Below are 14114 nucleotides of genomic sequence, written 5' to 3'. Positions count from 1 at the left end.
AGCATTTATGTCTGAAGCTGGTGAGGCAGTAAGACACAAAGAAAAAAAATGTAGAAATAATTATTCAAAGTCAATTTTTTTCTGATGGACTATCTGGGCATTTCCACCACACAAAATGTAAGGCAAACAATCCAGAAACAAAACAAAACAAAAAGGGACAGACAACTCAGATTCCCCCACATCAATGGTGGTATCCCATTTAAATGAGATTTAATGTGATCCCTTAACAAGAAATCGTTAAATACTAATGATAGTATGAAGTAAGGCAACTATTTCCACATGTTTCTTTTTCACTCAGCTGCCCCAATACTCTAACAAACACACAAAAAAGCAAAAAGCACATTTTCAGGTTCTATCTCTTATAGCGCCATTTTGAGTTTGATTAATTGCTTCTGTTTAGGCCTGGTGAAAGAGTATGAACTGACCTTTTTATCTTTGCTATCATTGTAACAGTAATTTAAACACATTTAATCATTACTCTAGTTAACTCCAAGATGCTTAATAACAGAATACAGAGCAATGATCCACTTTGTTTCATTAGATCTGGCCTCCCCAGTTGCACACTTCGAGGTCAAGCTGTCACCAGCAGAATGATCCACTTCTCCTTGTTTGATGAAAGGGCTATTCTTGTTCCGTTTTTCAGCTAGCAACATTATAGCAAGCACCATTTAAAAAGCCACCAAAACCCCCTCCAAATTCCAATTTACTCGGAAGTTGTCAAGGCCTATGAAATACAGCAAACTTCATGAATATCAAATACCACTGTTTTAAACATCAGTTAATTTCTGACTATATCCTTGGCAATATATTTAGCACATGCGACTACTCAGTATATTTAGCCATATGCAATACAGTGATTTTAATTTATTTTCCAAAGGCAGCGAGTAGTCAACCCACAAATGTTAAGCAGGACTTTAACAGTAAGTCCCAACAGTATAAAATACATTTAAACTGCATTTAGGAGATTTATCAAGACATGCTCACGAGACACTACTGTGTAAGAAAATGTGCATACATTAATAAACTCTCTGGATGGATGACAGTAGTAATGTGTGCCAATGCCAAATTTTTCTTACAGCATGAGGGACTAAAGTGAAGCTTGGAAAACTCACTTGCCTACTTGGCATCAAAGAATTGTGAGGTTTTTGTTGTAAATTAGCAGGGCATGTAATTAACTTCCGCAAATTTAATAAAGAAGTAAGCAGTTGTAAGGATTATCACGTCACACTTCAAAGTGCCAGTGAATTCTCCGTGATTCTGTGGGCAGTGCAAAAGACTCCGCTACTACAGAGAGTAACTGTGAGTACAGTAGGCTTTTTACCCCCAAAGGAGATGTTTCTGGGAAGTATGGGGTGTTTCTCAGCACCTTACTCATTCCCTTCAAAACTTCCAAGATGTAATAACTGCCCAGCTCCCTGTAAACACTTCAAAAACAGTTAAATACCTTTTCAATTAAAATGTTTCAATTGTCCAAAATTCTATGATTTTCACTGCTCTGCTCCTCAGAAAAGCTATAAGGAGTACCTAAAATGTTACCTATAGCTCTTTTTATACAGGAGTCCAACAGCATAGCATCTCAATAATGAAGGTAGTAGCATGTAATTAATATATTCAGACTTCCTAAGGAATCTGGCTCAGTGATGTAAGGTATTTAACTCAAAAAACACTGTATACACTAAATGGATTCAACACCACCTAACTAGTAGGTCTCAGAATGTAACTGTAAATAGAAACTCCAATGAGTATGTTTCTGGTGGCACTCCAAACAAATTATTTGCATTTTGCTAGTTATCATCTTTCATCAACAGCCTAAAAAAGACCACATTAGTGACACAGATTCTGAGAACAGTTAATTACTAACAACATGAATCATGTGTGTAGTGACCAGAACTGCTAGACAGAAAGCAAACAATGTTTTTCAATACAATAAATTCAAGTTTGTACACTTGCTGGGTCGGAGACAAGGGAGGGTGGATAAAGTATTTACCAGGTAGAAGATTTCCCCCTTGTGAGAGTGACTCAGAAGACTTGAGGGACACAGGCAAATGAACTGTACTGTAACTGAAAGACTATTACAATCTTTGAGTATATAAATAGGCTAATGTCTAATGTGACTAATTCTACACTTAACTCTGTTGAAATACTGAAAAACTGAAGAAAGAGGTTTTGAAAAAGTGCTTATACATGAAGACTCAGTGTGCTTAAATCTTATGCTTTTATTGCATTTCATATATATAATTAACAAAAAACTCACATAGTACAGGGTTTTTCACACTAGCATACAGAAATCAAGTGGCTGAAATTTGAAGCTTGAAAAAGACAGACTAAAACTGTGTCTTATTTTTAAACAGTAAAGATAATTAATCACTGGCCTATGCGAGTTACAGTAATTTATCTCTAGCTAGAAAATATTTAAATAAAGGTTAATTTTTTCCCCTAAGAGATAAATTCTATTTTAACCACAATTGTGTGAATTAAACCAGAACAGGCAAGAGATCAAACTAGGTAATAATTACTATTACATCTGGCCTTCAAAATAGCTACGATGGTCTTTCAGATACAGATAGAGAACTATGCTATTTGAGGTAAAGAATACTCATATCTAGTTAAACTGTGCTGCTTCAAAAACAATTTATTGTGTGCACACCAGTTTCCTTGTTAATGCAAGGTGTACAGTGTGCACTGTGCCCACAGTCATTCCATTCATGACTTTCCTTGGAAATCTTTTTCAGTTCTATTTAGCATAGCCTCAGCACTCTACTTTTCCTTGAGGTTTTCTGGCGATTTAAAAGAGTGAGGTTGAAGTTACAAAATAAGAATATATTGTAAAAATAATGTTTAGAAACAGTGGTATTTTTAAAGGACAATTAAGACAAATTTTGCAGTTTTAAAAAAAGGCTAGATCATGTTTTTCAATTGTGCGAAGTGCTTAAATAAGCCGTAGCAGCTGGGTGCAAGAAAGAGAACAAGTCAGGTACTGCATCAACTGGAGTGACAATGAGCTCCTCTGTGGTACAAAACAATGTCTAATCTCTTACAATTCCCTTGCTCACTGACTTTAATAAAAATACAATGGGAGAAGTAATGGATTTAGGACAAGTGTATTATCCTTTCCTCTATTCAATACCCTCTAACAGAGCCAGTACAAGCTGTACGTGATATAACATTTACTCAGAGCTAGATGCCAATAATGTTTATAAACCACAGCAAGTACTTTCACGCAAAACATCCTACAAGCATTCCAGGCAATGTAATTCATGTCAATAATCCCCAAATTCTCCTGTGTGGGTCATCCTTGTGGGTTCTAAGGCATTATACATAAAATTACATAGTCACTTGTAGCTTCTCGAAGAAAGCAGGCAAGAATACAGAAAGCATTCTATCTACAAGTGATTATTTCTAGCAGTTCAGAAATTCAGAACAGGAAAATTGCACTGAAAAAGTAAAGTTAAACATCTTCCATAGAGTTCAACTAAACTTTTCTTACTGCATTAGTCTAGACACACTTATTTCCAAATAAATCCATGTGTGAATGCATTTGCTCTAGATGTGAATTAACCCAACTGAAAAAGGTGTCTTTTTCAGACTACAGCTTCATATATGGAGTTATTTTGGTGTATGTACATACTGTTTAAAAATTACATCAGGGTTTGGATCTAGACATACATGGACAGACATTATTTACAAAAGTCATTGCTTCAAGACACTGTTCAAAACTACGCAGGAAAGATCAGCCTTGACAGAAAGTATTTAAACATTGACTTCTCTTAGTCTATTAATAATACCAAAAGAAATCCAAATGTGTATTTACACATTATGTACTTTTAAGTCAGTCTTTACTACTGATTAATTCACAAACATCTGCCATGAATATTTTCCTGTTACATTCAAAATGTTCTCCAGAATGAACTTTAATTTCCTCTAAATACCACATTAAGCACAGTAAATGGTCCACTAAAGATTTTTAGGCATAATTATATGCATTAAGAATATAAATATTTTCTTGATTCCCTGTGATTTAACATTTAAGTTACTAATTGCAACTGCCATTGGCAGAAAAGTATGTCAACAGTGTATGCATACGCTGCTCCTTCCCTCCCGTCTCCAGTAGAACAAACTGGCCTCTTAAACTCTCCTCACAAAAGGAGACGAAAGAAACTGGCAAAAAAAAAAAATAATACAATTCATCACTGTATCTATCTTCAACTTGGAATGAAAGAAAGGTGAAAATTCCCAACTGACATCATCAGTTAGAGGAAATAAGAGTTCACCCATCCGTGAGAACTCTGGCGAGCACTTGCAGCACGAGGTCATCGAATTCTGCTCAGCACCATCCCATTCATCAGCATATTGCTGGAAGGAAAGATTTTCACCCTGTTTTCACCTAGTATATATTGGTAATGAGAAGAAACTGAATCTTCCAGGTGTCTGCTATTTGTGAAGTATCTCCCACATCACAGATGTAATTTTAAATGAACAAAAAACATCTTTCAGACCATTCCTGTATTATCAGGACAGGTCCAAGACATTAAATGGAAGGGAGGAAGGAAGAAGGGATTAAAACTACTTAAAACACCATTAGGAAGATTTTGCTTTACTCCTCATAGTACATCCATGCCAACAGATACTTATACTCTATGCCTATGGTCATTGTATCAGTTACTAGTTCATCACCCATCACAGTAACAAAACAAAGCTTGATGCCTTTCTTCTAAGTTAAATATGCACTAGGTGGGTTCTGGTACCATTACATTAAAAAGGAGTCTAACTGTTCTTTTCACAATTGAAATTACTTTTGCTCTTACAAAGTGTGCTTGATTTGAAAAACAAGTCTTATTTTAAAATTGACAGACTTTAACAATGGAACTTAGAGATCTCGTAGGACTTGTAAAAGCACCCGTTTCAACTGAAAACTGGTAGTTCAAATGCAGTGAACATTGATCTTCAACTGTAAAAGCCACCTTTTGACTGAAAATTGGAAGCTCAAATGCTGCAGACATTTGGACACTGATACTGACCTAAAGATTTTGCCTTCGTATTATTAAGGCAAATGCCTTAATATAAATGCCTGCATGAACTCAACTATAAATAATATTCTTGTGGTCAGATACATAAATAACAATACCATTACCACTAGGAATTATTCTGCACTGGAATTCAACATTTGGCGCACTAGCAAAGGGCTGAAGGAATAGCTATCTACTGCAGAGGGTCAGTCTCAAAGGGCTAGAACTGAATCACGCAGGAAGGGTAATGGAAGAGAATCCTGCAACAATGTCCGCTTAACTATATTATATTGTATTACCTTGAAGACTTCTGTCTCCAGGACTGAAAATCCCATAAATTAAAAAATATACATTTTTAAAACAACTTTTAAAATTTGTAGATACAGATCTATAAATTCATACGTATTTGAATTTTACTTTGAAATCTCCTGCTACCCAAAGCAACAGATGAATAATAAGCTAATAATAAAGTTTAACTCAGTATCTTTTTCATGTCTCTGCAGATACCAGCACTACTCAAATTTAAAATATAAATAAAAATTACTGATTGCTTTCTGAAATTATATTTGCACTGTTTTAATACATGCAAATAACAGGGGTATTTTTGTTCTATAATATCTCTTTAGAAGGTTATAGCCAAAATATTATTTAAAGGTATACTAAGTCTGAAAGAATAGTACCGTTAGAAAAGCAGACTGGCATTTCTAAGAAGCCAGTGAGAACACTTGCAAAACAGACAAAAATATACATGCACAGAAAGCTATTCCAAGCCTACGTCAACATTACATGTTGCTGATCTTGGACCATAGTGTGTCATTGATTTTTAAGTAGAACTTGAAAATGATTTCATTGATGGCTCCTTAACAGCAGTTGGCTATTTTATTTCTGCTGACAGGGGACTGAGAAATCAATTCTCTGAGAGACAGCATGAACAGTTAACACCGTATTCAACTGCAAAGCCAGGTCACTGCACAAAGGTGAACTTACCAACTGTATGCAATGTGGGCTTACTCAAAGGAAAAATGATAATTAACAAGTTAGAACACAGGTGTGAGAAGGTGGGCAATCAAATACAAATCTCAGATTTAAGAACTGTTGACTGATACAGACAGACAATTTTCTTCTTTTCTCCTCCTAAACCTTTTGGAGATTTCAGAATATCAAGTTACAGTTGTGGAGGCTTCCTGATAAAGAGAATCCCCTAAAGCAGACAATTCATATTTATGAAATAAGAAGAATGACTTCCACTTTCAATTAAGTGCCATGAAACACACAGTGAAATCCCCCGTTGGTGCCAATAATAAATTTACAAAGGTCATATGGAGATTATAGCCTCTCTGAAATCAGTAACTTTTCCTTAGCTTTCATATTAAGGTTATTTGTTATATAGAGCAAACTACCAAAGGAAAAACATACTTGACTAAGATCAGTATTATTTCGTTTCTTTCCTCACCTTCTTCTTCTTTGCCTAACCTTACATACACAGTGCTCTTCCTCAATAGATCTCAAAATGCTCTCAAAAGAAGTGGAAAGAAATGAAAAATGCAATTCAAGTGCTAGACGGTTTTGTTCAGCAGAGGAAAGCAAGCCAGTGAAAGGTCTGCCAGCGACACAGGTAAGAAAGCTTGCAATATATTTATCTGAATGAACCACAGAACTTTCACAACTCTCAATCAGCCAAAGCTCTTAAGAATTTCTCAAGTGTCTTTACATTTAATTACTCCAAAAAGGACAGGAAAAGGAAAACAATGAAAGAGAGAGTGTAAGAATTTTAACATTGTGCCTTAAAACCAAAACAAAAACCAAACCAAAACAATCTACAAATACCATGTTTTTTTCCCTTGTAACCTCCTAGTCTTCCTGAAAGAGAAAATGACTGGGAACACACAGAGTACAGACAAGAGCCATTGTGCACCTCTCCTGTGGAAAGAACAGAATACTAGCAACAGCTATCTATTATACTGGTAAATAACTTGCAAAAGGCAAATCCTGAGAAGTTGTCGTGTGTGTGTGTGTCCCTTTTTTTTGAAGACAATCTGTTGGAGAAAAAAAAAAAGTATTAATTCCAGTCTATACTGTCTCTTAATGACTTTTTTGCCCTGGAAAGAGGAAGCTTTGAACACTAGCCACAAGCCACATCGAAACAACACTACAAATTGTGCTGGACAGGGAATTCACTCTGTGCCCAACAAGCTAACTGCAAAATGCAACAGATTTGGGAAGCACAGAATGATCCAACAGCCAAAATACACTCCTAACATTTGGCTACTGCTTTAGGGAGACGTAATCTTTAACTGTTTTTTTATTACCAATCCCTATGGTTTCTCTTCTAGACCCATAAGTCATTTACCACACAGTTACTCACACAGTATGCTATATACATGCAACCATAAGCCGTCTCTGCAACACAAAATGTTAAAGGAGAAGAGGCAAAGCAAACTATACAGGAGTGCCTCACAACCCAGTGGCTGAACATAAACAAACCCATCTAGTGGCTGGAAAAGCCCAAGAATTGCTGTTACACTCTTTCAACTACACAAATCTATTTGTAGAAGCTGTGTAACTAGGCCTAAGGATTGATTTACCAGGAAAAGAAAAGTAACCAGGCAGAGCTGACACAGGCCCTTACCATTAAAAAAAAGTCCATTTTACTAAGGTCTACTGTCTACCTTACAATTCAAGCATACAAGTCACAAAGGAAGACAAGAAAGAAGGTTGAAGATCAGCAGGACTCAGATGTGATGCACCACACCACTTCCCTAAAGAAATTCCCTAGTGACTGACTGTAGTTTGTACATGCAGCCTTTGTCTCAAGAGGAGCATTAATTTGTGCTTCTCCACTCTGTTCAGCTACCCCCTTCCATGAAACAAAGGAATTTAATGCCTTTGAAACCTCTATTGTTGACAAACTCAGCTGAGACTGGTCAAGTGTAACAGCTGTTACTGAGACCAGAACTAGCGGAGTAAAGCAACTTCAAGAACCTGGTGTTTTCTGTGTATGTGTACATAAAAAAGGATTAAAAAACCCAAGGAATGATGAGAAGTGTCATTTACAAACACAAGATGACAATTTTACAGGTGAACTACAGATGAAGGCATAACTACGAGACTGAAGAACAGGCAAAGAGAAGGACGAGAAACTGAAGCCGAGTCAAGACAGATCAATAACACAGATTTTAAAGTTTTAATTAATTTAAATTGCATTTCTAGATTTGAGGTTTTTACTGTCTTCCTTGATTTGAGAATAATCTGACATTTTATGTTTTCAAACATGTACCTACTTCCTGTAGTTATAAAATGAGTAAGAGCAGCTCTGTCATACAACAGTAACTGTACCTATCACCTATTACAGTTACACAATGACTATTAAGAATTTTTTTAAAACACACCAGTTATGTCTCTTTGCAATCACAAAAAAGTGCTGACTTTTTCCTTAGCACAGGAAGAACAGAGTATGATATGAAATGCTTAAAGCATCCAGAGCTGGACAAGACAAACTGGACAAGAGCATCTTCATCATAAGGAGTTGAGCAAAGCTGCTCCCAAAGACGGCCACACAAGAAAGCAGGCAACAAAAAGCTCAAGACCGGGACAGAACAGCATCACAACACTCACATTGCATCGTGAAGATGAACATTTTGGAGAGGGATGTTCACTTTCAGTTCCTATTCACTTCCAAACACTAGGTAGGGACAACAAATTTCATTGCACTTCAGTGCTGATAAACTAAAACACCAGCACTGATATGACAATGTTTTTCTCATTACTTGCTATCTAAAAAGCCATGGGAGAAAACAGTGGGTTTTTACTACTTAATTTTTAAGCATAAATAGTCTGTTTCCACACTGATACACTGTTGTAATAATTAGAGAAAGTGCTTTATATACCACCTGAAATATTTATAGAAGATTAATGAAATAAAGAAAAATTAGTAACTAGACTACTCGCAAAGTGTTGCAGACTCAAAAGTCAAGTGGCAGGAAAATAATCATTTACAAAAATTTACCTTGAAGTTGATAATTATTACACATTTCTGATTTACAAAGAAACACCACTACTACCCTGTGGTAATTGAGCTCATTTAAGCAGCTTTCCACAACAACATTCTAAAATTGATTTCAACTAGCAGTCTTTATTTAACATGCACTAAAAGACACAAAGTGCAACCACACCAAGAAAATACATTCACTTGGTGGCTACAAGAATACTAGTATCAACATCAGACTAGAACTTAACAGCAAGAAATACTCAGAAGTGACTGCAGGATTTTGAATTACAACTGAACACCAATGTCAGTTTGATGAAGCATTGGCAGTTCTCAAAACTGTCAGCAAGAAAATAACAGTTAAATTAAAAAATTACAAATAGCTTCATCATTGAAATCTTACAGTGTCAACACAGCAAATATTCCATTCTAATAATTTTTCAACTCATAATAGTAATTACTTTTAAAATACACATAAAAATAGTAGTTTCGTATTATACATGTGGGAAATCAATAACGAAACCCAATACAAAAATTTCAATTCAATACAGAGAGTACTTAATGACCTACTTTTATAGATCATGTACTTACATATTCAGGTTTTAATTTCTTGTCTCCTCCTCTTACAGCTACTTTTTCAAGCTTGTCTATACTCTGCATGATGAGCTCCTCATCTTTAAGTCTAAGTTCTTCATGTATTATTTCAATGTCACGAACAGGATCTACACTTCCTTCAACATGTGTAATATCATCATCTTCAAATGCTCCTAAAATGAAAGGACATTTAAATTACATGTTAAGCTAAAAAGAAATATATTTACAACATATATTAAGAGTTACAAGAGTTTGAGATGAAAAAGTAAATTCAGTAGGTCTGTCCTACTGCCCATATACAAGTGTCACCTGCAATATTTTATATCAGAAAATTCTACAATATAAAACTTTTGTTTTAGTCTGTTAATTTATGTATCAACCCCAGAATCCAAAGTTTTATACAGATACATACAAAGCATAGTGCTCTGCCATTTCAGGAGAGCACTTAACACATCTTTAAGAGTTTCTTCTAAATAGGAACAGGCTAGAGCACCTTCCTGAAAATAGGTACCACTGTATTTAACAGTATCTAACCTAGCAGTAGCAAACATAGTAGCTAAATTGAACACTGTAGAACATTTTAATACACACAGTAATGACTAAAAGACTCGTGGAAAGAAAGCCTTACAAATCACCCTGGCAGCCCTCACTGGCTGACCAATTTTATGCATTAAGAAAAAAAAGTAGCCCTAGACAAAGAATTCTGAAGTTCTAAACGATTCTTAGTGTTTCCAAGGGAAACAGGGCTTAGAAAAAAGGCCTGAAATCATCTGGCAGACCTCATCCCTGTTTCAATCTACTTTATCACTGTGGTTCTGATGGTGATTAGATAATGAACCACTCAGACACACAATTTACACAGCAGCTAATTTCATCGGCCTGATTTGAGGGTATGGTTTTTAGGGGGCCATCAAAGAAGCAGATGAAGGTGCATTTGTCATATATGAGTGACAACCATTCACACTATCTGAACAAAATGGTGCTGGCCCTTATTAGAAACACATGCTATTATCACATATTTAAAGTGCAGTTGAAGCCATAATTTCAAATTGCCAACTGGAAACATAAGGGTAAAACAACCAGATATTACTGAAGCATGTGTGCTGACTTCATGCCCTTCTGAAGACAATCTGGCAACATAATTCAACTACGATTGAAATTATCAGATAAGCAGCATCACAAAAAAACCCCACCCTGCAAAAAAATCAATACATATTTAAAAAATAAAAAATATTAACAATTAAAACCAGTTCATTACTTATTCCTGGATCAATTGTCAGAGTATTTGCATGTGCATCCTGTAACATTAAAGATATACCTGAGAAAACAACAACAAAAATAATTTTAATATTACCAAAACTAATATCAACTGGTTTTTTACATGGAAAAAAGAATCCCAAGGCATTTTTATACTAAATATAAGATAGGAAACAGGGTAAACTACAAACAATTCCTTAACTGACAGACAAAAAGTTGGGGTTCTTTGTGGTCATACATATCTTAAACTTCATCCTGACTTTGAATTTACTGAAAATAGTGGTTTTAGCAATAAAGATTTTACATAAAAATAGACGGTACACAGGTTTAAAATGTTGTTGACAGTTATATGTCAAAATAATTTTCACATAACCTTCTGAGAAGTCTTTAAAACAGTAGTTACCAGAAGTTTCCTCCTCTTCCATCAGCTGTCTCTGTCCAAAGCTCATCAATGAGCTCCCTTGGTACAAGGAAAACCAGCTCAGCAATAGATCCAACTCTGATATGGGCTGTGACGGGAGAACAGGCTGCTCTGTCAAATGGAAACTCACTACACTAACCCACACCAATGCCAGCCAATTAAGGAAGAGATACTGTAGCCTTTGCCTTCCATAAATCCATATCTGTGCACCTGACTCAATGGCACACGGGCTGTCCGGATGAACAAACACTAGAAAGCTTAATTCAACAGCTCTGTTCCAATTTTACAAGGAAAATACTGAAGGGGGTGGGAGAGGAAAATGTCACCATACAGATCAAAAAAAAAATCTACCTGCCCAGCCTTCTCAACAGATGAATAGTATTTATGCAGCTAAAGAAGAAATTTATCTGTCTTCTGTATTAAAGTGTCTAAATAACATATTCTCAAGTTGTTCACAACTTCCTTCTGCATTTGGTGCCCACAGGTTTAAAAAACAACAATAAACCTCACACTGTTAAAGCTCCAGGACTATAAAGATCTTGCATTAAGAACATAAAAAATGCAAAGTAAATAGCATGTTTTGGTCTTAAGGAAGAATAGCGTTTTTCTGGAAAAGCAAGTGTAAGGAGAATTAGTAATAACAAAGCACAGTTTATATATTAGTTATATATTTCCATTTTCTCCAACAACAGTAAAATACTTCTCCAGCAATTATTTTCAGGTCTTCACATCTTCCCATTCCTTTTCACAAAAAAAAGTCCAGTTCTTTATTCATCCAAACCCAATTAATTTAGCAGAATTCTGCCCCCATAAAACTGAATCCATACATTTCACCTTCACCCTTTTCTCAGTCCACTAAATGTTTTAGCCCACGGGCACTTCAATGTTCTGCCAGAGTTTTCTTCAAGTCTCCTCCTCCTGGCAGCTGTCCTCATGCCTATGTCATCAGCCACCCCGCAGTTCATTTCGGGAACATTGATGACAAGAGACCACGTCTGGCAACAGGCTGTTGCTTGGCCAGGTAAGGAGCCCCTCCACTGAGCTTGATTCCCCATTCAAGGCAACAATTTAGCCTTCTCTCCTCCTCACTGGGTTGCTTGACTCTTCTCATGGAAGAAAGAGACACTAGTTGCATATTCCATTAAAATGTTGGATTTTGAGCTTGAATTTTCAGTCCTACATTTAGAGGAAAAGCACATTTTCCTAACTTGGAAAGGAGAAAACCTGTCAACAGGTGTTCTAACAAAGGTCATACAATTCCCTTCTAAATAGACAGGAAATTAAATTAATCATGGCAGATTTTTTTTCCCTTAAGTTATCAGGTATACTTAGAGGAGGGAAATTTAATTCTCATCCCATTGAGACAGCCACAGTCCATTAAAGAAGTGGTAGGTATAAGATTTTTATATACACAAAAGGCCAAACCAGTATTAATGTCCAGATTTTGGCATAAACTGAGAGCCTCTTCCTGATAACCAACAGGCATTGAGCTTTATTTGTCGATCTCTTGTCCAGGGTTTGTCAATGCCAACTTCAGTCACCAATCTAAACCAGATCAGCCTCTGACTGACAGCCTAGCTAGAAGCAAGATGATGGGATACTCAGGGGAGAAGGAAAAGGGAGAGAGACGCTGCTGTGATGAAACAGCCTTAGTTACAACTTCATCTCAATATCTATGTAGGATGTATCTTGGACAATCCAATCCGTTACGCCAGCCTCGAGCCTGCTTTGTAATGATGGTCTAGTACAAATCACATTGAGCATTGCAGGGAATTCAATTCTGGGCTGCAGAGGTGAGCACAGACTTAGCAAGCAAGAACTGGTGGTAAGCTTAGGAATTAGGGTCTGTGTGAGAGATGGTATCTCTTGGAAAAAGTACAACTGTGAGAAATCAACAAAGTTAAACTATTGGAATAACGTTTTATCCAGTCCGTGCTTTAAAAAAGTCGATATAAAGATGTAAAGTAGTAGGAAAAAATGAAGTTGTAAAACTGATTCAAGAATAGGACATACTAGAAAATGTGTATATTATTTGCAACTTACAAAGATGAAAATAAGAACTGTAATATTAATCTACAAATCTTACCTGATATAGATTGTTAACAGTTTATTGACATTTATTAATATGTCTCTCTGCCTTTGCTTTATTAGGGAGTGAAATTCCTCTGTCAAGCGAGGCCTTCAACTCTCTTTTTTGAGGGAAGATGGTATGATAACCCCTCCTTCCCTCCAGCAAAAACAGCAGCTGAGCAGAAAGATCAAATGCTCTACAAATAACATCACTGTCCAATTAAAGATAGTGCAACACCTGTACGATGAACAAGATGCACAAGGTGGACACAGGCCACGAACCTTGAGTAAGTGGTAGTATTAGTAGTTGATATGGAGCACTATGTAGAAAAGCAGCCTGTTGAAAATAAAAAGGACCCACTAAAATATGCTGAATTGGAAGAAGCAGGGAAGATGAGATGTAGGTCTTGAGATGCAAGATGGTAGTAAACAGATGAGAATTTCAGTTTTCTGAAGGAATGGGTAAGATTATCTTGGGTATCATGCAGAAGAATACCACCAGATAGTTTATGGACTTGAAACTCTCTGAAAAAGGCAAATGAAAAATAAACGTTGACAAAGAAATGCTGATACTGGCTTGGCTGATACGGATCACTGCTTACAACTGAATCAGTGAGTAAAAATACTTATTTTGATCTCAAGCTGATTACTAGCTCACAAGAGCTTGGTAGAAAAATGAGGGAGGAAGGTTCCCTGAAATCATGCTAATGGGGCATCCAGGTGAGGAAAAAAACTTCTAGAACAGGGTAGTTGCAGAAGAACAGAGAGAGCAAGCATGGTC

General features: G+C 36.2%; 1 protein-coding gene across 4 annotated transcripts in view; it reads right to left on the bottom strand.

Annotated features, from left to right (window-relative positions):
- OLA1 (Obg like ATPase 1) overlaps positions 1 to 14114 on the bottom strand; it is a 102606-nt gene that overhangs the window by 43188 nt on the left and 45304 nt on the right. For all 4 annotated transcript variants that reach the window (XM_075756630.1, XM_075756631.1, XM_075756632.1 and 1 more), the window contains one exon: positions 9583 to 9758. In XM_075756630.1, the coding sequence (XP_075612745.1) occupies positions 9583 to 9758 (176 nt within the window). The remainder of the gene's footprint in view (positions 1 to 9582; positions 9759 to 14114) is intronic.

The sequence above is a fragment of the Balearica regulorum genome, chromosome 6, assembly GCF_011004875.1.
Source record: "Balearica regulorum gibbericeps isolate bBalReg1 chromosome 6, bBalReg1.pri, whole genome shotgun sequence".
Taxonomy (NCBI): domain Eukaryota; kingdom Metazoa; phylum Chordata; class Aves; order Gruiformes; family Gruidae; genus Balearica; species Balearica regulorum.
This window is presented reverse-complemented; position numbering and strand designations above follow the sequence as displayed.